At 47.2% G+C, this 27,277-nt stretch overlaps 1 protein-coding gene and 1 long non-coding RNA gene across 9 annotated transcripts in view; one reads left to right on the top strand and one right to left on the bottom strand.

Moving 5' to 3' along the window:
- Positions 1 to 22: 22 nt before the first annotated feature.
- On the top strand, positions 23 to 3,302 carry LOC106730615. The gene is made up of 2 exons (XR_004318223.1): positions 23 to 931; positions 3,081 to 3,302. It is a non-coding gene; the product is annotated as an uncharacterized LOC106730615 (long non-coding RNA).
- The window catches only part of KDM5C (lysine demethylase 5C), a 30,574-nt gene continuing 6,518 nt past the window's right edge, over positions 3,222 to 27,277 (bottom strand). Inside the window, exons 3-26 of one of the 8 annotated variants that reach the window (XM_032475742.1) lie at positions 26,815 to 26,937; positions 26,338 to 26,508; positions 25,668 to 25,799; positions 24,903 to 25,026; positions 24,612 to 24,793; positions 23,420 to 23,578; positions 21,548 to 21,667; positions 21,257 to 21,415; positions 20,523 to 20,704; positions 20,261 to 20,423; positions 13,848 to 13,967; positions 13,544 to 13,738; positions 9,894 to 10,075; positions 9,680 to 9,804; positions 9,405 to 9,552; positions 8,711 to 8,816; positions 7,666 to 8,024; positions 6,923 to 7,061; positions 6,285 to 6,464; positions 5,992 to 6,129; positions 5,209 to 5,808; positions 4,846 to 4,924; positions 4,514 to 4,713; positions 3,222 to 4,402 (exon numbers count right to left, since the gene is read on the bottom strand). In XM_032475742.1, coding sequence (XP_032331633.1) covers positions 4,037 to 4,402; positions 4,514 to 4,713; positions 4,846 to 4,924; positions 5,209 to 5,808; positions 5,992 to 6,129; positions 6,285 to 6,464; positions 6,923 to 7,061; positions 7,666 to 8,024; positions 8,711 to 8,816; positions 9,405 to 9,552; positions 9,680 to 9,804; positions 9,894 to 10,075; positions 13,544 to 13,738; positions 13,848 to 13,967; positions 20,261 to 20,423; positions 20,523 to 20,704; positions 21,257 to 21,415; positions 21,548 to 21,667; positions 23,420 to 23,578; positions 24,612 to 24,793; positions 24,903 to 25,026; positions 25,668 to 25,799; positions 26,338 to 26,508; positions 26,815 to 26,937 — 4,452 coding nt within the window. In that variant the 3' untranslated portion in view covers positions 3,222 to 4,036. Of the gene's footprint in view, positions 4,403 to 4,513; positions 4,714 to 4,845; positions 4,925 to 5,208; positions 5,809 to 5,991; positions 6,130 to 6,284; positions 6,465 to 6,922; positions 7,062 to 7,665; positions 8,025 to 8,710; positions 8,817 to 9,404; positions 9,553 to 9,679; positions 9,805 to 9,893; positions 10,076 to 13,543; positions 13,739 to 13,847; positions 13,968 to 20,260; positions 20,424 to 20,522; positions 20,705 to 21,256; positions 21,416 to 21,547; positions 21,668 to 23,419; positions 23,579 to 24,611; positions 24,794 to 24,902; positions 25,027 to 25,667; positions 25,803 to 26,337; positions 26,509 to 26,814; positions 26,938 to 27,277 lie in introns of all 8 variants that reach the window. The other 7 variants (XM_032475741.1, XM_032475745.1, XM_032475743.1 and 4 more) reach the window with 7 other exon arrangements.

The raw sequence follows: 27,277 nt of genomic DNA, 5'->3' as shown, positions 1-27,277 counted from the left end.
ACACAGGCAGGCGTGGAGGTTATGTACAAGTTCAGCATATGGACTTCTACCTACCAAGGCCAATCTGGCTATAGCACAGCTGAGGTCCCACCTGCCAACAGCAGAGAGCAACACTCAGCCCTGGCTGTGACCTATTTCCTGGGGGCAGGCTAATTGCTTTGGACCCCTTCTCTTATGCAGCACAGGCTGTAGGTTCACAGAGACTTGGTGGGAATCCCAGCTCTAAGGCTGATGTTGCCTGAGCTAGACCTGTTCTTCGTGGGGTCTGTTTCCTGTGTTTATGACATGGACTTTGTGAAATATCTCACAATGGAGGCTTGGCACCCAGGAGGGGGTTCACAAGAGGCTGTTGCCTTCCCTTTCCTGGGATGTGAGTGCCCCAGGGGCAGGGAACCTTGTCTTTCTGCCACCCAGTCTCTCTTCTCCCATCATGACAATTTCAGGACTTCTGGGAAGCATGGTCAGTGTCTACCACTTCACGACCCTAGTAACTATGGACCTCAGACCCCAGACCCCACTCCCGCATGATAGCACCCTTACCAATGAGCTTTGTGCAATGCGAAGGGAACAGAGCGGGACTCCAACTGCTGTTCCTATCTCCCTCTTGAGCCCAGACTGTGCAGGCCCCTGACTGGAAGCAGGGACAGAGGACTCGGGCCTGGGCCTTGCCTTCCCTCCAGGAGCTCCTGGTATGCAGTGTGGGGGTGGGAGAGCCAGACTCATTAATCCTAAAGTGTTTTAGGTACCACCTAAGAAACAGTGGGAGTAACAAGGGGGAAGGGGTGGGGAAAGTCCTAGTAGAAGTGATGTCTTTTCCCATCACCGTGTCATCTGCAGACTCAGCAGCTATTCTGAGGGATATGGCAACCTTTGGGAGGATGTAGCAGCAAGGTGGTGTCTCCACAGTAGAAAATGACTCTGAGGTGAAAAGGTATGTGTTTCCCCAATCCTCTTTCCATTTCCCCTTATCTGGGACTCCTACTCACTCCTCCCTTTTTGGGGGAGTGTCTGGGAAAGGGGGACAGATCTGCAACCAGAGGAGGCTCTCTGGGAGAGGTCACGTTTGATCTGGGTCTTAACAGAATGGGGGCTAGCACCATCCCTGCAGGCCTCATAGGATGCACATCACGTGAGGAATGGGGCAGGAGGGTACCAAGATGGGAAAGGCTGTCTGGAAACTGGGGAGTCCCTTACCCTGGAGGACCTTGGCCTAGGCCTAGTTCTCTAGACTGGGAGCTGCTACAGGTCATAGGCAATCTCTTCCTCGCTTCTCAGGCCACTTCTTGAGGCCGACTGCCTCGGGGTGGGAGTGGTAGTGAAGTGCTGACACTGAGTCCTTCCTGCCCCTGTCCCAGGTCTCATGTCCCAGTCGTCTCCTCTGAGGTGGTCTTTTCCAGCTGTCTTTTCATGCTCAGTCCCATAGAGGTGGGCAAACAAAAGACCAGCCTTTCCCCCTGGGCTGTGTTCCAACTGGCCTCTGCCTCCCTTACACACACAACCCAGCACCTCCTGACTGGAAGACTGGAGGAGGCAGGACTGAGTCAGAAATCAAATCTAAGCTCCCATCAAAGCTGCCAGAAGTGGATGGGCTTTCTCACTCATCACTAGGTTCCCATCAACAGGAAATCTTGGAAGGGGGAGAAGGGGAGCAAAATGAACCCATTGAGCTTTCAGATGAGAAAGGGCAGAGTGGCAGTGTGCTAGGCTCCCAGGCAAGGCATCAGGGCCTGGCCATTAGCCTTTAAACCCTCTGTGCAGCACCTTGAGAGAAGAGAAATCCCTTGCAGAGCCAGGCATGATGGGAAGCTGGCAAAGCTGGCTTACCAGGTTTCATTCAGTGCTCTTGCTTCCTTCTGTATCCTATCATGGGCAGACTGAACACACAACATTCAGTACTACAGAGTGGTTCTTAGCCTTTCAAGGGACAAGGATCCCTTTATGAATCCGATGCAAACTGGATATTCTTCTTGCCAGTAAAACACACGAATGCACTCATAAAAACGTGAACAAACTCTAGTTAGGGACCCTAGTCACCCTCATTTTTAAGACTTTGGGGCCCAGGGGGTGGGGGTGGGAAATCTGTCCAATATAAGGGCACCATCAGTATCTACATTTAAAAGTGAACCCAGCTTGAAACCATTATGCTAAGCGAAAGAGCAGTCACAAAGAATCACGTATTATGACTCCTTTTATATAAAATGTCCAAAATAGGCAAATACATACATAGATTAGTGATGGCCTGGAAATAGGGAACCAGGGGAGAGGGGAATGATGAAATTTTGTTCTCAAACCTTTTGTAGTGATGGTTACACAATTAGGATATCCTAAACGCCACTGAATTGTATACTTTAAGTAGGTGAACTATACAGTATGTAAATTATATTGCAATAACGCTGTTAACAAGTGAACTCAGGGATTGCAAATGACCGTACAGCTGAGCTTTAGTCCCCATTCACAGGGCCAGAAAGGACCCTTTAGAGTAGAGCAATACCAGGGAAGGGGGTCCCTGAATGTGGCATATGGGTCCAACAGGAAAGCATTCCAGGATGAAATTAAGTCAAAAAACGCAGGGCTGGGGTGGTTAGGGACACCGCCCCCCCACCCCCCACCACAGTTGAAAATCTGCGTATAACTTTACAACCAGTCTTCCGAATTCCCAGCTCCACATCTGGGGATTTGACCATGGAAAATAAAATACAGTAGTACATATTTACTGAAAAAAACCTGCATTTAAGTGGAGTCACATAGTTCAAACTCATGTTGTTTAAGGGTCAACTGTGTGTATATCTCTCTTAAGGGCAATGAAGCATCGTTAAGAGTTTTAAGCAGGATAGAAACATCCCTCTGAATCACTGAATTGTACATTTAAAATGGGTATATTTTATGGTGTGTAAATTATACCTCAGTAAAGCCAAAAAAAAATCCCTTTGGGGACTTGAAGAGGATAGACTAGAGGGCATAAACCATAAAGCTGGAGGAGGCTGTGGTGAGAGATACCAAGGCCTATCCACTGAGAGATGGGGAAAATTGGTTCGGGGGTGGAGTGAGGGGAGACTGAGGCATAGATGTCTTGCTCACAGTTAAGGAGAACCTGGCAGAACTCGCTTTCAGAACCCAGAGCTCCCTGGCCTAGTGCTCCCGTCGGCACTGCAGCTGCTCCACCGACAGGTGATAGAGACACTGTTCTCCCCTTCGGAAGAGAAATGCACTTCAGAAACATGTTTCCAAAAAATGTTGCTAAGGGTTTTATTTCTAACAAGAGGAAAATAATAAAATAAAATTAAAATAGGTTTCAGTTGGAACCAAGTTTCTTGTTTTGTTTTCTTTTGAACAAATTAATTACACACCAACAATCTTCTTTTATTACAACATGAACCCAGGAGGAGGAAAGGAGACCGGGCAGGGCAGGGAGGGAAGGTCAAGGTGGTAGTGAGGACAAGCACCAAAAGCTTTCTTCAGATCAGAGGAAGCCCTGTTCAGCTCCCCAACCAAATTCATTTAAAATAAAAAACTGTGAGCACAGCTATGTGAAGTTTCCTCCTCCTGGGTGGAACAGTCAGGGGAAGGGAGAAGGAGACGAAGGGGAGAGGGAGGAAGGGGAAGAAGGAGAAAGAGTGAGAGGGGGAGGTGAGGTTAGTGTAGCATGGCCTGGCCAGGGCCACAACCGGGGAGAGAAGGGAGAGGAGATTCCCCCAGTTTGCATATGCACTGGCCTTGTCTCTGGAATGGTGCTGGCCCAGCCCCAGCCACCCCCGTGCCCACCTGCCCACCTATCTGCCTCAGGTGTCTGGGAATGCTGGTTAGAGGCTACCAGGGAGGGGAAACTCCAGGGGCCGGCCCCCAGGAGCTGAGGTCTGAACAATACCTTGGAGTCAGAATATAAAAGTCAAGGGACTCAGGGGTGGGCTAGGGTGGGGTGGGGGGGGTGGCCATCCCCCCTACTCGCCCACCTCCCAAGAAGCAGGCTTGATGGTCAGAAAGAGGATCCTTGAGGCCAAGGGGTCTCTGTTGGGGTCTGTGCTAGGCTCAGCCACTGTCACAACTGCTGCTGAGGCGGCTGCTGTGGGCAGGGCACGTGCAGCCGGGGAGTCAAAGTGGAGAAAGGGGCCGAGGAGCCTGAACTGGCCCCTAGTGCTGGCTCCAAGCCATTCTGGTTCTCCTGGGTGCTGGGGCTGCCGGCGGTGGGCAGGGGTGGGGGGGGGCCCTCACCCCCAGTCTCCTCCTCCAGCTCCTCCTCCTCCTGGGCCTCCTCGGCCTCTGGCCCTGAGCTCCGTACCCTCTTTGGCTCTAGCTCCTCTCGGGCTGGGTCATCGACCTCCCCACCCCGGTCCACCTTCCGCCGCCGCCGCCTCTCCAGTGCCCGGCCCCGTGCTCGGCTCCCATGGCGCTCTGCCTTCTCCAGCTGTGATTACAAATAGGCGAAAAAGAGGTGCGGGACAGTAGTCAGGCCTGGGTTCCCTGCCTGTTTAGCCTGACCTCCCGGCCCTGCCCTGCCAGTGATCTCTCTCCTCACCTCCAGAAGTGTGCGAATCCGCTCCAGGTCTGGAGGCTGTCCAGCCTGCAGCAGCTGCCAGATGCTGTGGTTCTCATCCAGGGTCACCTCAAGCAGATCCCCCTCCAACATGAGCTCCTCCAGGGGAGCTCGGGTTGCCTCAGGCAGCTCCAATACAGGGCCAGTCAACTGTGGCAACAGTGAGGACAGCAGCTCCAGGTCTGGGGGGGGGTCGCAGGGACAGGCTGGGTTAGAGGCTGCTCCTGGTCGTATCCCCAACCCCACGACAGGGCCAAGGACCACATGGGTCACTCTGGTGAGCCAACAAACAGCCTCCCCACACCTAGACCTACCTCTCTTACCTGAGCCCTCCCCCGGGGCTACCTTCTCAGGACTGATCACGCTGTCTCCGTTCTCCAGTAACTCCTGCACCTGCCAAGGAGAGCAAGTACAGGTAGTGGTAACTGAACTGAAGAACCAAGCCTTATTGTTCCCCTCTACCCCAGGCTTGGGACCATCCGCCTCCTAGAGGAGGGCAGACACAGGCTGCCGGCATGGAGCATTCCAGGGATCTGGACAGGATGCAAAGTGGGGCAGGGAGGCCAGGCCAAAGGAGACCGAAAGTCAGAGAGCAGGGGCAGGGCTGGAGCCTAAGTAAGGGCAAGGGTTAGGAGACAGGAATTTGAAGGCGAAAAGAGCTGGGCTGCGCAGCTCACCTTAGGCATATCCTTGCCACTGCCTTCTCTGAGAGGGTCAGAGGCAGGGGCTGAAGGGTAGGTAGGGGGCTCCTCGGGCCTGGGTTCAGCCTGCAGCCGCTGGCGAAGCTCGGCCAGCCGTCCCAACAGAGCAGTCACATCCTCAGAGGCTAGAGCCTGCCTGGCACGGCCTTGCCAGCTGATGGCTCTCTCTGTGAGGCACTGTAGGGCCTCGCCCTCAGGCAGCCGCACAGGCAGTCTCTGCAGCGCTACCAGCAGTGCCAGGATGGTCTCCAGGCGCGGGCGCCGTGAGCGCATGCACAGCGGACACAAGAATTTAGTGTCCCACTCCCACCAGGCCAGCAGTGGGGATGAGGTGGGACCAGGCCTTGGGGAACTGAGGAGGCGGGGTACCGACACACATCGCCCATGGAACCAGTCCTGACACAGGTCACACTGCAGAGCTCCCACCCCGGCCGGCACCTGCCCACACACACAGATGGAGGTTGCAGAGGAAGCTGTGGTCGACGATGCCAGTGGACTGGGCTTGGCGGAGTTGGTGCGACGCAGCTGCAGGATTCCTTCCTTCTCCTTCTGTTCCCCCTCCTTAAAGGCCACGATCTGCCAAGCCCAGGACAGGGGAGAAAAGGTCAGCAGCCCATCCCTCCTTTTCTGGCACCATGAATACCCCACTCCCAAACCAGGAGAACTGAGGCCCAGGAAGCAAGCGGTCTGCCCATGGTCACCCGGCTCAGACACTATCGTCGCCAGGCTCTTCTCCCCATCTGAGCCCAAGCTCCTTACCACAGAGCCTGGGTCCCTGAGGTCCTGCGCAGACAGCCCCAGCAGCTCTGTGTCAGATTTGTACAACCCCAGCTCCTTCTCCATCCACCGGCTGCGCTTGGTGCTGTCTGAGCCGGCGTCTGCACACGGGCAGAGCACCTGAGGCAGGCAGACAGAGGGGGAATGTCCGGGCTTCCCCTACCTCCCACCCCTCCCCTCCCAGTACCCCTAAGCCCTCATGTTCTCATATTAGCTGTCTCACAACAGCTGGGCCAGAGGCAGAAGAGGTTATGGGTCAGGGTCCCAGGCCTCACCTCCAGCAGAGTGTAGCAAGAATTCTTCTTGAGGAAGGTCTTGGAGGCCTTCTCCCTCCAGGAGTGCGCTGTCAGTACCTGCAGCTCTAGCTGTCTCAGCTCCTCTAACCCCACAGGTAGGTCCCGGCCCACAGCCACCAGGCCCTCCAAGTCATCCAGGCAGGGGTAGTGATCACCATTCTGGGACAGGGGCAAGAGAATGCTCAATTCAATTTGCTAGCATCTACCGATGTAACTCTGTGCCTGGCCCCGAGCTGGGGAGATGAACTGGACTCACAGTCTTGAGGCAGAAAAACAGGGATCATCCTAAGGAAGGCACACCCACCTGGCTCCCAAAACTCCTACATCCACTGGCTCAGCCCCCAAGACCACCAGACTGGTTACCTTCTTGTAGTTTGCCTCTTCTATTCTCCCTGCCCCACCACTCTCACCCTAACAGTATCCTATCTTTCCTCAGGCCAGCCTCGCAACCCTTCCACACGCTGCTCACCAAGCAACGTTTTGATTCCTCATGATGAATTGTGCCCTCTTCCTCTCTCTAGCCAACCCAACTCAACCCAGCGCAGCCCAATGTATGCCATCTCTCCCAGCTGGACTGAAGGTCTGGGGTGGAGGGTAGGGGGCAACAGGGTCCTCACTTGGATCTCGTCCACATCAGCAATCCAGGCCCGGGCCTTAGCAAGAGCCTCCTTTAGAGCCTGGATGTTGGGCAGGTGAACAGGGATGTTTTCTGCCTCATGAATTATGGCCTCAAGCGTGGCTGGTGGATGCTTCTGCCTAAAGGTAGGGAAAAAAAGAGGCCTCAGTCTGGGGTGGTCTGCCTGACCAGAAGCCCAGCGTGACCACCAGATATAGCAACATGAGCCCCTGGGGCTGCCACTTGGGCCTACTTTCTTGTATTCTGCCTATGGGTGGCTGTCAGTCTGTGCTTGCTCCAAACTGCATGCCTCCAACTTCTTCCATAGCCCCCAAGCCTCTGCTCATCTGCCAGTCTGTCAGCTGCTGGCAGTGCCTACACACACAACCAGCAGTATTAACCTGGTGCTGCAGTTTGTCAGATTGCTCCAATGCACGGTGTCTTTCTACTGACACCTGTCCATCTGTCTGTTGGTACTTGTGCTCCTGAGTGTGTGTAGATGTCTGCCTGTGGAGCTAGTCCTCTATACAGCTCTGTATCTCTCCATCTCTGCTTCCCCATAAGACCACCTCTGCCTCTATATATAATACGGAGTTAAAAACGGGGGGGGGGGGGGGGGTGAGGAGAGTCAATACACCAACACAGGAGTCTAGTGCCCAAGGCCACCCAGGAGAATCACCTTCAGCTTCTCCACTGAACTTTGAAGGTTGCTGTAGAGCAGAGAGGGGAAGAGGCTAGACCTACCTGGCCTCCAGGCAAAGGTGGGCCTTTTCCTCCCAGCGTTCAGCAATGGTCAGCAGCTCCTGCAGTTCGGCTCGGGCCTTGTCCACAGCAGGGCTAGGGGCTACACTGGCACCCGCGACCAACAGTCCCCGCATGACAGCCAGGGTACCCCTTCGGGCTGAGGGGGCCAGTGTGCGTTTCACCTCATCCAGCCATCGCGCCTGTTCCACCTGCCGCTGGAGCTGCTGGGCCTCAGGTACCTCCACCCCCAGCTGCCGCCCCCTCTCCAACAGGGACTGCAAGAGCCCTGGACTGGAGGGCAGTGAGGCCAGGGCCTCACGGGCCTCAGCCTGGTAGGCCTCCACCTGTTCCAGAATACCCTACCAAGATACAGATGAAGAACAAACTCCTCAGCAGGGCCCACACAGAGGTCCCACCACCAGACACCCACGCCCTGCCTATCTTCTTACCCTCCAGTATTTGGGAAGAGCCTAGCATGGGCTGGGCTCTCCTCCTTTGGCAGGCCCTAATTAGTGCTTCCTAACACTCACTGCCCACTAGAATACCTTGTGGCATTTGTTAAAATGCAGATCCCAAGGCCCCACCCCTTGAGAATCTTAATAGGGTTTAAGTCCCTGGAGGATTTTGATGTATAGCACCAGGAGACCCTCTGCCCTAAAAATACTCTGCTATGGCTCTCTCAGAACTCCTGTGCTCACACTGGTGTCCACTGCCCTCTCCATCCCACTTCTCTACCTTCCTGAATTTGACTCAGCTTTCCAGACCCACACACACCCTTGTTACTTCCTTTCTCCTCTTCTACCGCCACCAGGAAACCTTCCCTGGACTCTGCATCCTCTATTTGTACCCTTACCACCTAAACCTCAAATCCTACCTCTAAGAGGCAGTTTGTTAGACCCTTTGCCTCCTAGCTCCCATTATTCTCACATGTGCATCCTGTCTCACCCAAATACTTGACACTTGTGAAAGGAAGCAAGACTGGACTGCTGTTCACGTCCCCCAACCCCCGATCCCTCAGCAGCACTCCAAGTCTACCCCTCCTCACCTGGACATCCCCAATCTGGTGCATGGCACAAGGCAGGTTGTTCATCTGGTCCAGAAAGGCCCGGAGCTCAGCCAGGGTCATCTGTAGACCAGCTACCCTGTGGGGGCTATGGAGTTCCACATGTGGGGTTTCAAGTCCAAACCCAGTCCCCTCCCTCCATCTCTATACTAGGATCCAACACCTTTCCTCAAACGTGCCCACCTTGACCTCTCATACTTCACAGTTCCCCTCAAATGCCCAGGTTAGACAGAGGGTTTTAAGATACATGTGCATTCATATGAGGGGAAAGAATTAGAAGAGAAGAATATAGGATATATTGGGGGGGGCCTTAGAAATTGATGGTAACAGAAGCTAGACTTTTCAATCCATCTTCTACTGTTAACTCTATGATCAGGTTTATGTTTGTGTCCTTCTCTTGTCCCTAAACCTTCCACAACACCTACCTGCCCACAAAATCCCTCAGCCTCTATGAAATCTCCTTCAGGTACTGATAAAAAGAAACATTTCTAGCTTTCTTAGCACTCTTCTAGCTGCCTGGCCTTCTTGCCCTCCCCAACACCTCCCACTGTAGTGCTCATAAGCCTCCTGCTGATGTTGATTGCCTAATGGTACTCAGAGTCCACCCCCATTGTCCTTTTCCTAGGTGCTGGCTCCTCAGCAGGTTATCTGTGCTCAACGCCTCACGCTGCCATACCCAGCTTCCTGGCCGCTGACCAGCCCCAGAGCCCGGGACACACAAGCCTCTGCCTCACTCAGGCAGTTCTTGAGTCGCTGCAGCAGCTCACTGTTAGGAAACCTCCGCTCACGGGCCTCAGACTCCAGTGCTCTCAGCTCTTCAAGGCCTGGAGAGAGAATGAGAGCGGCAAGGAGTAGGCAGTATTGAGTAAAGGCAGAGGAAGGGGGTGGAGGGTACAGGAGAAAAGGGAATAGAACTTGCCTGTGGAGTCCCTCCGTCCCCCCATCACTCACTGCGCTTCCGCCCATCCTCCACCTCCAGGGCCACTCGCACTTTGTTGGCCCAGGTGTCAAAGGACTCAGCCCGGACCTTCAGCTTATGGAGCATGGCAGGGAGCTCATCCAAGGTGTACCGATACCTGGAGGAAGAGGGCAAGAAAGAGCACATTTGGCCCAGCTCTGTATCCCCCTCCTTGGCCCACTTCCTCCAGGTAGGCCCCCTGCTCACCGCAGGTACTGCCGGCTACTGGAGCACTTGCAGAGGTCATTGATGTGGGAAAGGCAGACAAGGCCGTCTGGGCAGTCATAGCAGGCCAGGGCTGATAGAAAGCACGTGGTCTTGCACTTGATGCACTGGCGCTCATCATCCGGGAGCAGCTCAAAAGCCTCTCGCTCAGCTTCCGTGATGCCCTGGGGGTATCCGTTATATAGAACCAGAGCAGGGCCAGAGAAACCCCTAACTCAGCCACCACTGAGCCCCCTAATAGACTCAAATCTGTGCTAAGAGCTGTTGGGGGGACAGAACTCCACAGGAGCACACTGCCTCTGTGAAGTCCAGATTCTCAAAGGTGGGGGAATCATACGAAGCAGAGCAAGATCAGTGTGGGCTGACAGGAAGAAAAGTCAGGTAAGATTCAGATTGGCATAAAGGGCCTTTAGGGTGAGAGAAGGTGAGGAACATGGTGAACCAAGGTACCAGAGAGGTGGCAAAGTGTGGAAGTGGCCAAGAGAAATGCCGTGTACTGGGGAATAATGCTGGCTTCCAGGCACTCAGCACCCACTGTGTTCCAGGCACTGTGCTGGCTGCTTAGCAGGCAAGGACACACTGCATACACATCTATAACTTAGAGAAATAAAACTCTATGTGCTTGTGTCCAGTGTTTAATGATACAATTTTTTTCCCCAAAAAACACGGCCTCCAAACCTAAGTTAATGACTTCATCTGTTGATCAGATGAAGAAAAATCAATCCATTCCAAAAAATGGAGAAGTCAGCTATCTTGGAGTAATTGAAAGACAATAGGACATTATATATTAGGGGCGATTTTAGGGATTTTAGAGAGAAATTTGGATTCTAACAGTTTTTGTCTTCTATACTGGAAAATCACATGCAGAAGAATGAAACTGGACCCTTATCTTACATCACTCATGAAAATTAAGTTGAAATGAATTAAAGACTTAAACATAAGACCTGAAACCATACAACTCCAAGAAGGAAACAGGGAAAATGCTCCTTGACATTGGTCTTGGCAATGATTTCTTACTTCCTGTACATGATACCTACCTAAAGCATAAGCAACAAAAGTAAAAATAAATAAGTGGGACTACATCAAACTAAAAAGCATCTGCACAGCAAAAGAAACCATCAACAAAATGAAAAGGCAACTCAAGGAATGGCAGAAAACATTTGCAAACCATGTATCTCATAAAGGGTTAATATCCAAAATATATAAAGGACTCATATAACTCAATAGTAAAAAACCAAACAGGACAATTAAAAATTGGGAAGAGGACTTGAATAGAGATTTTTCCAAGAAGACATATAAATGGCCAATATGTGTACATGAAAAGATGTGCAAGATCACTAATCACCAGGGAAATGCAAATCAAAACCACAATATCACCTCACATCTGTCAGAATGGCTTATTATCAAAAAGATGAGAGATAACAAATGTTGGAGAGGATGTGGAGACAAGGGAACCTTTGCACATTGTGGTGGGAATGTAAATTGGTGGTCACTTTGGAAACCAGTATGGAGGTTCCTCAAAAAATCAAAAACAAAATAACAAGGTCCTACTGTATAGCACAGGGAACCATATTCAATACCTTGTAATGGTCTATAACGAAAAATAATATAAAAAGAAATGTACATATATAAATGAACCACTATGCTGTATGCCAGAAATTAACACATTATAAATTGACCATATGTCAATTTTAATTAATTAATTAAAAATAGAACTGCCCTATGATCCAGCAATCCCTCTTCTGGGTATATATCCAAAGGAAATGAAACCAGGATCTCAAAGAGATATCTGCATTCCCATGTTCACTGCAGCATTATTCACAATAGTCAAGATACGGAAACAACCTAAGAGTCCATCAACGGAGGAATGGATAAAGAAGATGTGGTATATATACACATATGATGGAATACTATTCAGCCGTAAGACAGAAATTCCACCATTTGTGACAACATGGATGGACCCTGAGGGCATTATATTAAGTCAAACAATTCAGATAAAAACAAATATTACAGGATATCACCTATCTATGAAATCTAAAGAAGCCAAATTCATGGCAACAGAGTAGAATGGTGGTGGCCAAAGCTAGGGGGTAGGGGAAATAAGGAGATGCTGGTCAAAGGGAACAAATGTCCAGTTAGATGAGCAAGTCTAGGGGATCTAAAGTACAGCATGGTGAATACAGGGGGGAAAAAGAATAGGCATTCAACAAATATTTATTGTTATTAGCTCTAATTTTCAGATAAGGATATCTATTTCACAGGCCTATCTCATTTTACTAAGGAGGAAACTGAATCTCAGAGTCAGTTAACTTACCCAAAGTGAGAATCTGACTGTAGCCTGTTTTGACTCTGAAGCCAGAGAATGCTGTTTTAAGGATGAAGACCCTAGGTATTCTCAGATCACAGACTCCTCTGAGAACTAGATGCAAGCTATGAGCCCCCTCCCCAGAACAGTAAACACACAAACACACAATCTTTTACAGAATTTTAAGACAAGGAGTTCCAAAACCCTTCTCTGAGGTAAGGGCCAAGTGTAGAGAATTTTGAATGTCAGGGATGAGAGCATCTACTCTTCCCACCTTGCTTTGGCTCCTTCCTGTAGTCTAGCACAGGTCCAGGGTCATCACTGAATTACAGCACTGAACAGAGAGAAAAAATGATGCCCAAAAAGCTGAGGGGCTCACCAATTGATACCACAGACTGACAGGTCCCAGACTTCCAACACTTACCATAGCTGCAATTCTCCTTACAACCCAAGCTCATAGGAAAGTTATAAATGAGCTTTAAAAGAAGAAAGTATTACCCTAAACGGACAGCAAGGGATCCCTCAGAAGCAGCATTCCTTTGTAATCCTATGGACAACTCTCGCTAAGTCAATTCTCTAATTGGGCAAGTTTGGAGCTTCAGGAAGGCAGCCGAACTACATGAGTAGCGGTCCCACTGATCTATGCACTCAACTGACACAGTTATGAGAAATCTATTAAAGGAAGACCGCCTTCTACTTGGTAACATTACCCTCGGTTAAGCTACTGAACTGTACGAATGTAATAAAATGGCATTTCCTAAGAAATGTTTCATATTTCAATCATTTTCTTCAATGTATTACCAATGATAGCATCTGCTACAGTTCAAGTGCAGTAATGATGCTTTGACATAAATCACCTTCCTCAAGCTTTACAACCACCTTGTAAATTAGGTATTTATTCCCATTTTACAGAGTGGGAAAGTAGGACTATGTCACTTGGAAAGGTTATCCAGCTAATCAGCAAGTAGGGTTTCCATTTGCCAGTCGGTCTTGTTGGGTTATTTACATAATGATAAATAGCAGTTATACCAGCACCCACTATGGGTCAGTTACTTAACAAACATCTTAAACCCACTCAACTATCCCAAAAGATAATCACTACTATGATCCCCATTTTTTTCAGACAGGGATACTGATGTTCAGTGTCATAAATTAACTTGCAAACAATCATTTGTAAATGGTAGACACTGGAATGTGGTTTCCAGTCCAGGTGTGTCTAGTTCTTTTCACTACTCCCCAAGAGTAGAGGCAACATCTTCTACTTCTTCGTCCCCCAGCCTCTGCCAGTCTAGGGTACACAATCCAGGGCACTCTTCTCACCACCCACCTTCTCTAGCAGCGCCTTTCGTAGACGCCGCTCCTCCTGCACCATGATGAACATTTCCTTGTGCACAGCTGCTGCAAGGTTCAGGTCCAGCTTCTCTGGACAGGCAGCCATCTTGCAGATGAGCTCCTCATGGGAGAAGACGCAGTATCTTCGGAGCCGGCGGTAGTGCTCAATGCACTGGCGCCCAGCCGGCAGCTGTGGACAGGTTGAAGGTTGAGTATGGCCAAGTCTGGAGGCCATGGTGCCTCACCTTCCCCACAACCCTCCTCCTTCTCCCTGCCAGCCCGTCATTCTCCAGACTCACCCAGTCAGCAGTGCAAAAGTTGACGGCCTCAGCAAAGTTGTAGCCTTGGTTGAAGCCACTGTGGTAAGCACGAGGGAAGGTAATGACGAATTCTCCTGCACACTGGTTTGTGCGAACAACCTGAGGAAGAAAGGCCAAGGTCATTGAGACAGAGGTTTTTCAGTCTGCAGAAACCTGATCTAAGTGCAGGGTCCTTAAAGAGGCGAAGGAAAGCCTCAGGAAACACAATCTGACAACGGATTTGCAGACTCTCCAACTCTGAAAGAAAGGACCATTGGCCTCTGCTCTCAAGGTTTTGATCTGTGGTAACAAGAAGATTTGAATCAAAAGCAGGAAAGGTACATACCAAAATATTCCAACTTCTCTAGTAATTTTTATGAAAATTCAAAGTATCACTTTTCGTTAATAATTATTGTTACCAGTCACATATGCAGTCTCAAGAGCCAAGTGGTTCAAGATTTGTTATGAAATCAGCAGGCCCTGCCATTCTCTATTCCCCAGAGTCAATCACTTTCACCTACTCTGATTATTTTGGTATTTACCTCAACAACCCTAAATGATAAGCCTCTAGACTGTCTTAAAAACAGGCTCCTCTGTATAGCACAGGGAACTATATTCAATTTCTTGTAATAACATATAATGGAAAACAATCTGAAAAGAAAATAAATACATGTATGTAAAAACAAAAAATAGCCTACTTCTCAATTTGCTTATTATTTTCTATGCATGTATTAGTAATTTAATTCCAATCTTTTGGCCAAGCGTCCAACTCTCCTCTCACCCAACCCTTTTCAGCTTTCTGTAGCAGTCTCTCATGGAGCCTTATGGTCAGTTTCAATTGGGACCAGCTGCCCTCCCTGGTTCATCACTCTCCCATGACAGATCTCCTGTTTCCTAGATCCCGTTTCTTTGTTCTTGGTTTGTTCCTTTGCTGTGCTTGAGCACATCCTCCAACAGGTTCTGAGAAGTGGTGGGAAGAACTTTTTTTTTAATGTTTCTATTCTGCTCTCACATTTGATAATGTGACTGCCCACAGAATTCTAAGTTGAAAATCATTTTGAAGGCATGGATGGCTCTAGTCTTCTAGATTCCAATGTTGCTTCTGAAGTCTGAAGCCATTCTAATTTTTAATGCTTTAAATGAAACCTGTTTTCTCTCTCAGGAAGCTTGTAGGATTTTTCTGGTCCCACTGTTTGATACGAAAATTCACCAGATACACCCTGGTGTAGATCTATTTTCATTCATGTACTGGGTAGGCCCTTTGATTCTGGAAACTGTCTTTCAGTTCAGGGAAATTTTTTTGAACAAGTTCATTAATGAACGATTTGATCCTTTCAGTTTTCACATATTCTCTCTTTTCCAAACTCCCATTATTTGAATATTGAACCCCTGAACAAATTCTCTAATTTTCTCTACCTTTTTCCACCTTCATCTTTTTATTCTATTTTCTGGGAGATTTCCTTAACTATTTACCTTCTAAACTTTTTTTTTTAGTTTTTCACTGTTGCCATCATAATTTTAATTTCCAAGAGCTCTTTTTGTTCTTTAGTGTGTTATTTTTAAATAGTATCCTGTTCTTATTTCATGTTTGCAAAACATGCTCATCTCTGAAGGTATTAATGAGGTTTATTTTCCTTTTCTTTCTGAAGTTTATTTCTCTCTGCTTAGCCTGTTTCTCTAAGTTGCTTTTTTAATATTTGGTTCTACTTTGTCTCCTAGAGTTTTCTTGGTTGTCTGTTGATCTCTGGCTATCCACTTATATTTAAGAGCAAGAAATGAAGTGGCTAAATGGAAGTTCTAAGTACATAGGTGAAGTTTAACTGTGAGCATCACTGTGGAGTGAACCCATTTACTCTGAGAAACTCTAGGTCTTTCCTTTTGGGCCAGATTCCCCAAAGAAAACTCTCCCCCTTTTTGCCTGAAGGAAAAAGGTCTGGCTGCCAGCGTCGCGAAAGCCAAGTGGAGGAAGATGGCTGGGAACCTCAGCATTCAGTATGTATACAATGATGAATCCTATTAGTTTCACTATACCTCCACCCTCAACTATACCTAAAAGACCTCAATCCAGAGATTTTCTATTTTAACCTCTTAAAAAGTAAATCTTCAATCTAAAATAAACAAAAAGCTATTTTCCGATGAAGCATCACTTTAAAAAAAAAAAAAAGTAAATCTTCAGTCTTTAGCTAGAGCTGAGGGAGGGTCCAGCTGCCCAGCATGGGAGGGGATCCCACAGCTTCTTCTCATATAGAGATATGAACCAACCTTTATTTTTAATCCATGCCTGGTGCCACTGACTACTGAATCTTTGGGGGATTCTGGGATATAAATCAAGTTGGTTCTCAGATGTTCAGTACTGGCTTAAGATTCAGTTTCTTATCTGTTTTCTAATTTCAAGAATTTTGTTTACCATTGTCTCTTTTATTGTTTTCATCATCTCTGTGATTTTTTACCTTAAAAAAAAAATCCCTTTGTGCCATTTTAGTAGAGTTTCAGTAAAGAATGGAAATACACGTGTATGTTTAATTTGCCATCTTTACCGAAAGTCTTACAAAGTTTTAAAAGATGAACATACTATACTGATGTTCACAGCTAAATAAGTACAGTGCTGGTATGGGGACCAATAACTTCTACTCTCTGGAAAGTAAAATTGCTGATATATACCAAGAACCTAAAATGTTTATACCCTTCAACCCAACAATTCCTCTGCTAGGATTCTAGGCTAATGTGGAGAGAATTAACATCCTAACAATACTGAATCTTCCTATTTGTGAATACATCTCCACAGTTATTCGGGTCATGAATCAGTTCCCACTTCCAATACATTTTCTTCTTAAATCTGTCCCTGCTTAGAGGCAACATCAGTATTTCTTGCTTGTATTATTGCACTGGCCCCCATTACCAACCACCAGAACTGTCTTCCAGAAAATGCAAATCTGATCATGTAATGTCCCTGTTGAGAACCCCTCACTTGAATCTCCATGTCCACATGATAAAGCCACAGAACCAACAGGCAAACTCTTAATCTTCCTTCAAGTGTCACCACTTCTACAAATGCTCTCCTGACACCCTCTTTCTAATGACCCAGTCTGTTCTCATAGAAACTCTAACATTTTATTCCCCTTGTTTACTCACCTCTGTCCTCTACTCAACTGCACATGACAAAAGGCAGGGATTGGTTTATTTGCTTTCAGGGTGTTGACCAGAGGCCTTGCACACAGAGGGAGTTCTGTAGCAGTGGTCTGGTCCCAGTCTTAATTTTTATGGATGTGAAAACTGAGTCCCAGAGAAGCCTCAAGTAGCAGAGCCAGAAATAGAACCTAATGCTCTTGCACCCTCATTTTGGCAATGTCACTGAACTATTTCCTATGCAGGTTTTTTTTTTAAAGCTCTCCTCACATTCTGCAGCTATTAAAAAATGACCCAAAGTCCATCAACTGGTGAATGGATAAACAAAATACAGTATTATCCATACAATGTAATATTATTTCACCATAAAAAGGAATGAAGTTCTAAAACATGCTATAACATGGATGAACCTCAAAAACACTATGCTAAGTGAAAAGTCAGACACAAAGGACCACATATTATTCCATTTATATGAACTATATAGAAAATGCAAATCTTCTGAGTCAGCAGATTAGTGGGTGCCTGGGACTAGGGGTTGGAAAGGAGAGTGGCTGCAAAAGGGCATAAGGGATCTTTCTGGAGTGATAGAAATGTTCTAACATTGGATTGTGGTAATGGTAGCACAACACTGTAAATTCACTAAACTGTGCACTTAAAATGGATGACTTTTATGGTATGCAAATTATACTGCAATAAAGCCGTTTTTTCAAAAAAGATGATTATATATAGTTCATGGTAAGAAATCAAAAATCACTCTAGATCAGCAATGTCCAATAGAAACAAAATGCTAGCCACATTATGTACTTTCCAATTCTCTAGTAGCCACATTAAAAAAGTAAAAAGAAACAGATGAAATTAACATCAACATATTTTTTTAACTTAATATATTCACAATATTATCATTTCGAAGTGTAATTGGTATACAAAAGTATTAGTGAGATATTTCACATTCTCTGTTTCATACTACTTCTTGAAATCCAACATGTATATTTCAGTTGGGACTAGCCATGTTTCAAGTGCTCAACGGCCACATGTGGCTAGTGGCTACCAAATTGGACAATGCCATTCTAGATCATTAAACTTAACAAAAGAGATTATAAAATCCATACACTGATAACTGCTATGTCAAAATTTACATTAAAAAACAGACAGAAACAAAATGTGGAGGAAATAGAGATGACCCCTTTATTTCCATTTTTTGGAAAGCAGGGATGTTTGTTTTATAATGAAAATAATACTTACACTATATATCTATATCTATAAAAAGAAATGGCCTTCTCTCACCAAAGAGGAAGGTGGGTGAGGTGGGGGGTAGGCAACCAAAGATAGCTTTGAGGGAGCTCCAGCTGGCTAAATTGCAGCCTGCAGACATGAGAATATGAAAATAAGATGCCTTGGATTCAGGAGATACTGCCAAGCCCACGAGCCTGGAGATGCTAGGAACTACCTATAGGAATGGGCAGGGCAAACAAGAGGGTGTGTTGGTGAAGCAGCAGCTGCCAGAGAAGCTGGTGAGCCACGAGCAGGAGAAATGCTATGGAGGTAGAAGCAAAGAACATATGTTTAAAAGTCTGTGATAAAGTTTTTTTTTTTTTAAAGAGGTTAAGGATTGAACAGCTATATATTCATATACATACATATATATATATACACATACATATATATATATATACACATACATATACATACACACACATATATATATATATATATATATATATACACACACACACATATATATATATATATATATACACATCTTAGTTGTCTGAATCCTTAAGGAGAATCCTCTTCTACTCTTTCAATTCTCCTTGACATTGTGGGAAAGGACTGATGCTGTCCTGTAGGTCAGGAAGAAAGGAGTCTAAGGAAAGGTCAGACTTAATGTCTACTTCTGAAGAGCATAACTTGAAAAGTCCTTGATCATTTCCACATCTTGAGCCCAGTAATTCTCAAATGTGGTGAGGCAGAGAGGAAAAAGATACCTCCCACTTCTGCTGAGTGGAGGAAGGTTGCTTCAACTGTTGTAGAATGCGCTTCCTCTAATTCCCTAGGTACCTCAATCCTTGGTCAAGTATCACTAAAATATGTAATAAAAAACATTACTCACAGGTTACGCAGTATAGCAAAATAAGCTGAATGCAAGAAGAAATTCAGGTGAGAATCACTGACCTAGTTGAAAGCCCCACTGTACAGATGACCAGGGATTTCAAGGAGATACCAATTCAATATATACTGACTGCCTACCATGTCCCATGCATTAGACCAAGAGGCAAGGCAGCAAAGGCTGGTGGAGGGGCCTGGGAGGGGGTGATGAAGGGAGTGGGGAGGAACAGCAGCACACAGTAAGACTCAAAGCAGAGGTGGAGGATGTACTCATTCCTATAGGGCTGCTGATCAGCAACCTTTAAGATCCACACCAGAAAACTGGTGGATGCTAATCAATACTAGAAATTCCCAGGAATATAAAGCCTCTTATAGGTAAGCCAGGTTGTATATCCAGGGTGGGAGAGAAGTCCACAGAAGACAATAGGACAACCCAGGACTCTGGGTTCAGCTTTTTTTCCCTTAATGTTGAAAGATATTGGCACTTTTTTTTTAAGGTTACTTCCCCCCCAGCTTTACTGAGATATAACTGACATATAACATTGTGTAAGTTAAGGTGGAATGTCAACATGTTGATTTGATATATGTTGCAAAATAATTACCACTGTAGAACTCCGACCTGTTATGTAAGTAAAAAAGACCTACCCACTGCTATGAGAAGGGTTACAACATGGAATGTACAGCAGAGACTGTTAGGTTGCCCCCTATATTCATTCTCACCCTCTTTCGTAGTAACATGACCTCCAATTTGTAGCTGGTACATGTAGACCATCCTTAATAAGAATCAGATTTTCCAGTTTTCCTTACAGTTAGATATGGCCATGTAACTAAGCTGTGACTAACAGGAGATGAATGGAAATTATGTGTGCCTTTAAGAGCAAGGAGACTTGTCTTGTCCTGTCCTTCCTCCATTTCCCTCTTCCACTGGCTGGAATGTAGATGTGATAAGAAGCCACCCCTGAGGTGTTGCCTTCAAACTCATGGCCCAGAGGGCTCACGATCACACTGTATATCTAACCATTATTATTTTGGGTCTCTATTAGAAACATCAAATCTATAGCCCAATTAAGATAGAACAGGAATGAGAAAGGGGCAGGGGTAGATTCCAGACAACACCCACCACCACCACAAAGGACATCACTAACTCATTCCCACTCTTTGACTGTTTCCCGGGCACTCACCGGCACGCCATGGGACATGAGGGTATTGGGATTCATGAGAGTGACAAGTTGGTGCAGAAGGTCAGGCTGGCTATCAAAGAGCTCAGGTGTCAGCTTCTTCATCACCTCTTCCAAATGTTCTGCTGCAAGCGAGGGTACCCCATACCAGGTCTTCGGCTCACCCCTGGCCAAGGAGAAAGGGGACACATAGAGTGGGCATACCCAGGGTGGACTGAAGGAACCCACCCTGACTCCTTCCCTGGTTCCCCAGGGCCCCACTCACCAGTGGAGGTAGTTAATGGAGTAACTCCAGTGATCCTCAATATGCCAGCAAAAGGCTGAGAAGACCATGCCCACGTAGAGCCAGGGCACCTTCATGCCAGAGATATCTGCATTAATGTGGCACAGTACGGACTGCTCCAACACCGGCATCACATTCAGGTTCCAACCACTGGTAGCATACTCCTGTCAAGTCAGGTGTTTGTGGAAAAGGGATGAGGGTTTATGCTAAGGAACTGAGATCTTTAGCCCAGGGAACCTTAGTTTTGAGGTCTTAAACCTTTTTGAAACATCTAAGAAATATTATAGGTATCCCCTCCCCTGCCCCCTCAAATGCATTCACACAATACAAACAAAATTTCACTTCACTTCACTTCAATTTTAAGGAGGGTTACAGATATACCCACCCACCAAAATACCTGCAAGTTAAAAGCCCCTGCTCTGGACCAAAATGCACCCTTCCCTTGAGACAGGCCTAGGTTCTCATTTTCTCCTGCACTTTCAACCCAGTCCCTGACCACTTCTTATGAATGAGCCAGGTACCCTGCCAGGTACTTCATATACTTTCTCATTTAACTCTTATTAGGCTGTGTTCTTTACACACATCATCTCATCTAAATCTCACAGCAACCATGTAAGGCAGGCATAACTGCCCCCATCCTATAGAGATACTGAGTCTTTCAGATACTAAATGCCTTGCCTAAGCTCACAAAGCTGACGTATGAATCATCTACTCACCTCCTCCTCAGGTGTTAAGTGCCGCTTACTGTCACTGACAGGGAAACCGCTACCAAATTCTTTGGAATGGATGTCAGCCCCATACTCAACAGTCACGTCTTCCTCAATGCTATTCACCAGCCGCCAGAATTCCTTCTCCACGAGTTCTGTGGGCACCATCTAGGGAACAGAGGTAGCAGATGATCGTAGCCCACTGTATTCTGGCCCCAATGACCCAGGAGAGCCAAGACCATGAGGCACCGAACACCTACGACCCTAGCCCTGACACTACCCCAGCCCTCCATCACCTACGTGTACGGGCATGTTGAAGTAATCGGCTTTAAAGGAGTCAGCCATCTCGCCAAAGCTCTGCAGAGTGTATTCCCGGGTAGCCTGCTCAAAGCCAAAGGCTTCAGGGGGGCGTTTACACTCCTGAAACCCAAAGGAGAACATGTCACCAAGGCAGAGGCAAAGAGGTGGAGAATCCTCAAAAGCGGAGCTGGAATATAGGGTAGGAGTAGGGAGGGAGAACAGCCTTAGGTCTGTACTGAAGGCCCCCGAAGTAGGCCTCACTTCATAGCTCCACCTTCTTCTCCTAGCACTCCGGCTCAGTCTTTTCACTCCCCACATGCACTTCTATACTGCTTCTGCTCTTCTCCTCCTTTAGAACTTTACTATGTAAACCAAGGGTTCTGACTTAACCATGCTACCCCATGTTCTTTCACCACTATTTTTTCTCTTGAGATAAAATGTGAGTTTATACAGGGTGCTCAGAAAAGCCTTTTTATGCCCAGACTTTTTATTTCCCAGTGCCTGGGAAAACGGCACTGAATACTCTAGTAGCTCGGAGGATGGGAAATGAAGGCACCAGCTTCTAGTGCCAAACCCTACAGTATTCCTGTACTTTAGACTGTCTCAGAAGACAGAATATGGGTCTAACTCACTTTGTACCCATGTTCATGGTTTTAGATGAGAGCTATATGTAACCCAGAGCTCATGTCTGAAAACTAAATGTCAATCTGGTCCACTGGCCCACAACCACTTAGAGAGCCAAGTAGAGCTAACAGTCTTTGTTGTCTATGATACTGCTGGTATTCAAACTCCTCCCTAAAGGAATCCCCACCACTAAGGGCACTGCCTGGTCTCTTTCCTCATCTCTGTGTGTGCGCACGCGCACCTGATCCCTATGACTACAGCTGAGTCTCTAAGGCAAGAGACTACCAACATCTACTCTCCAATAACCCAGAGAGAGATATGTAGATGAGCACCTAGAATCTGGATGAAGGTAGGAAGTAGGAAGCTCATGAAACGGACCTGGCAGGGTTCCTCGGCCTCTTAGCCCTTACTGCTGCTTTGGCTGCTCTCCTTACTACCTCTCTTGCACTAGGTACATTCTCCCCATATACCTTTGCTCCTGCACTCCTCCACCCCTCAGTCTAGAAAGCCTGCCCACCTCTTGTAGTTAAAGTCTACAATACTGCAAACCAATCTAATTATCACAACAGAAGGGAAACAACTAAATAAGTACTATACCCATATGACGGATCCCCTACAAGAAAAAAATCATACCCATGAATAAATTTAATAACACAGGAAAATGATTATTTGTTTCATTATAACAAATGAAAATACACAGTAAGATCCCAAACCTGTTAAAGATAGTTATATATGTATGGAACAACAAAAAGATGAGAAGAATATATACCAGACTATTAACAATGGTTGTCTCTAGGTGGTGAGATAGGTAATTTATTTTCCAAGCTTTCTAAAAGAAACAAAGAATAAAAAACTTGGAAATCAAAAGAACATTTTTTTCTTCATCTTCCTGTCGTCCAAATCTCATTGCTGACACATTCCCTGATTATTACTCTTAGTCACTTTTCTCTCCTCTGAACTTCTACACCTGAGTTTCTAACACACAATTTAACATTTGATTATACGTCATCATGTACAATCTGTCTAATCATGAGTCTTACCACCCCAGGTGGTCTGACAGCTCCCAGAGAACACAGGCTGAGAGGCCCCCTCTTCTTTCTCCCAAAGCTCTGTCCAGCCCAGCCCAACCCCAGGGACCTAAAACATAAGACCGTGGCTGCACTGGGAGGTTGCTCTCAATAAGGCCAAATGAAGGAAGACAAGGACACCCTATGAGGCAGACACAGACTGGGACTGGGAAGTCCTTACCGCCATGACACATTTTGGGCACCGCCAGACACCCTTGGGAATCTCAGGCAAAGGAGGCAACAAGCAGAAGATGTGGTAGTTGTCATCACAGCCATCACACAGCAGGAGCTTGTCATCCTCATCCCCTCGGGAACACATCCGGCATACATATGACTCAATCTGCCAGGGGAGGGAGACAACGGTTCAGCAACCTAATCCCTGTCTAGCCTTTCAAACATCAGACTCCTCCAGACAGTACCCTAATCCACAGAGCTCTCCATTAGAAACCCACCATGCCTGCTGGCTGGATCATTCACGGCCCTGTACAAGTTAGTCATCCTAGGTCTGGAGTTTAACTGCAAGCATGTACCATCTCCCCAAATAAACGGGTAGAGCTGTGAGAGCAGAGTCTGTATTACCCAACCCTGAATCCCTCATTTTTATTCATTTAATAAACAGTGAACACTTATGTGTTCAATGTTATGCAGGACTCTGTAGTACAGTGATAAATAAGGTGTGGCACCTGCCTTCTAAAGGCATATGGCACTCCAGAGGCACACACTCAAAAATTAAAGGTCAGTGTGGAAACTGCCAATAGCAGCCCTCAACAGGGAACTGTGGGAACCTAGAGAAGGAAGCACTCAAATCAGCTGGAGATAAGGAGGGACAGCCCTGAGGAAGAACTTCACTGAAAAGGTGACACTTGAAACAGACGGAAACCTGAAGGCAAACTGAAATTTGGCAATGGGGCAGAGCACAGGGGGAAACTCTTCCAGGCAAAATAAACAGTGTGTGCAAAGGATAGGGAAAGAATGCATGGCATGTCTCAGGGGAAAAAAACAAACATACCTACTAGTAGTTCAGTGTGGCTATAGCAGAGGAGTGAGGTGGGTAGTGCTGGGGAATGAGGCTAGAGGTCAGCAGGGACTGGAACATGCATGGTAATGAGCTTAGCCTTTATCCTGAAGCAATGGAGAGGGAGTCTCCTTCTCTGTACCCTTCCAGCACTTCATGTTGACAGCACTCGATCACCCTTTCTTGTCCTTTGTTCCATGTGAGTTGGCCTTGTTTCCCCAATTAAGTGAGCTACCTGAGGCAGGGCCCACCAGGCTCACTTTTCTGCTTAGTATAACCTGGTCCAGTGCCATGCTGGGGAAATGCTTGTTGAAGGGACGAGAAGCAGAGCATTAGGAAGTCAGGGCTGGGTCCTTACAAACTGGGCATTGCTGTGGTTCCTCCGCAGCCTCATGGTCATCTTGGTGCAGGGCTCTGGGCTGTGACTCAGCTCCTCCTTGCTTTCCAGGAAGGTCTTGGGTGAGGTTGACTCCACTTTCACATCCCCACCTGACTCCTCCTTCACCACTACTGTAGGGGGGCACTCAGGCCCTTCCTTATCTGGAAGAGAGAAGAAGAGCTCTAAAGTACAGGTCTGAACAGTCAGGGCCATGCCTCCTCTCCCCACGTGAGGCCATTCTTCACAATGCCCCAGCCTGTCAGGTCTCACCTTTCTTCCGCAGAGTCTTATCCTTGGCCATGAGGCCCAGGCCCATCATCTTGGGGCCTGCCCCATAGATCTGAAGCTTCTTCAGCTCAGGATTCTTTTCAATGTCTTCCTCTGTGGGTTCCGGCTGGGAGACAAGAAGGAAATGAATCAAGACTGCTATCTGGGGCAGGCTGCCTCATCCTAAAAGAACAATAGTGTGGATTATGTATCACCTGAGCTCATGCCAGGGCTGAGGCATAGGTGGGCCAGGGCAAGAAATCAGATGGCTTTTTGGAGACTAGGAGTAAGTGAACTTCCTCATCATTCCTCTATTGGAAAGGAATTAAGATGGAATCTCAGTTTTTCCCACTGTAAAATGAGAATATTAACTACTTCCTTACGGTTACAAGGGGGCTTCAGGGTAACTTATACAAAGAAATCAAAGCATTTGACACTACCAATAAATGGCAGTGACTATTTAGATCTGCTAACTTACATGCTTCAGTGAGCCCAGGGACAGTGTCTATCATGTTCTCTGTTGTATCCCCAGTGCCTAGAAGAATGCCTGGCACATAAGCTTCTGCCTAAAGCCAGGATACAGGTATAAGGAGAAAGAAGAATTCTACCCTGATGAACAGATGAGTCAAGAAGGAACAAGACAGGCAAGATCGCTCAGAATTCAGAGAACCAAGAGAAGAGAGAGTGACACAGAACAGAGCCTTGGCCAGAGGGAGGGAGAGGACTCTCTCTATTCCCAAAGCTCTAAGTTAGAAGGGTTGTACTCACATCAGGCTGCAGTCTCTTAGCCCGCCGGCCATAGCTGTTGAACTTAGAAGGCTGCACAGACTGCCGAAGGGGGATACTGTGGGGTTTGTATTCCTTGTCCTTCTCCTCATTATCAAATGGACGTGTGTTGCACTGCTGGGGACAGGTGAGGGGTAAGGGTCAGGGCATGGGATTCCAGCCCCCAGCAGCAAGGACTTCCCTTTACCTTCACCCAATGGCAACCAAAGCTGTGGTTTCACCCTCCCCCCGACCAATATCAATAGGTCCTGCTCAATTGGTCTTTACCACTGACACAAGCACACATTTTGGGAATTCTTCTTATGCCTTTGCTTATGCCATTCCTCCTTCCAACCACCTCCCCACAACCATCTCCCCAATTAAATCAGACTTCATCTTTTCCCAGACCTCTCCAGCCCAAAAGACCTCTCCCTCCTGTGAATTCCTCTATCAGTTAAAACCTTATCACGTAATAGACAGAAGGCTGGCCCTGCAAGTAACTCCAGGACCTCTGTTGGAGGGCAGTGTGGGAAGAGAATAAGCATGACTAGAAAAGGGTAGAGCCAAGCTCTCAGGTCTCCAGTCCACTGAACCAGTTCCATTAAGAGCAAGGGTGGAAATCTGCACCTGGCAGGAGAAAAAGCCTTCTCCCACCCCGGCCTAGAATCCTTACCACCAGGTTGGCTCCAGACTGGTACATCTCATATGGGTAAACGATGCGTTCATAGTGGGAGCGCAGCAAGGAGCCAATGTTTTTGCCCGGTGGGTAGTTGAGGCGCTGGGCCACCCGGGCCCACCGACGATCCTTGCAGATGGCTTCATAGCCACCTTCCTCCACAACGATCTGTAAGGACAAAGCAGGAAGGGATGTGAATGTGCTATGTGTATGTACATGAGGGAGCAGGCCTGCAGAAAGGACAATGAGGACAACTCCAGCCCCTCACTGGGGGCTACCCCCTCCTACCTCCACCACTCAGACTCAAATTGCAGCAAGAGATGTCAAGAAGTTCTGATGATAGCTTGTGTGCTACTAGGCTGTACCCCTTCCATTGCAGCCTAGAGATCCAATATCCAAACCAAAGGGGCCCCCAGAGTACCAAGGGTATTAAGGTGTGGGGTGGGAAGGGGTTTGAGAAAAACCTGTTCTTACTTTGCTGAGGCTGTAGAGGTCCAAGATCCGCCGTTCTACATTGGGAATCTTTAAGGAGGAGCCCTGGATTTCCCAGAATTTGGCAATCTGATCCAAGTAGTTCAGTTTCACTCTCGTCTGGGCCTGGAGAAGAAATGGCTCAGAGAGGCTGGCCTCCCCCTCTACCTGACCCCTGTCTTCTGGCCTAATCTTAGGGGAGGAGAAAGAATACAGAACAGCCCACTACCCAGGGCCTCTCCCAGTGAACTGGATCCCAAACTCAAGGCAGTGTTTAGCCCTCTCTGCCACCTTCTAGTCAATAGGATAAGCCCAAGGTCCCAAAACAGTAGGTCGGGTCACAAGAGCCGAAGCTTTACAAATACTCTCTCAATCTCCCTGACAGGGCTGTGTAAGTATCATCATCTCTTTTACAGAAAGTCTCTGTTTCCTCAAGTCACACAACAGGTACCAAGAGATGTGAGTG

This window comes from Camelus ferus, chromosome X (genome assembly GCF_009834535.1).
Source record: "Camelus ferus isolate YT-003-E chromosome X, BCGSAC_Cfer_1.0, whole genome shotgun sequence".
Taxonomy (NCBI): Eukaryota; Metazoa; Chordata; class Mammalia; order Artiodactyla; family Camelidae; genus Camelus; species Camelus ferus.
The sequence above is the reverse complement of the archived record's forward strand: the minus strand, read 5'-3'. Positions and strand labels throughout refer to the sequence as shown.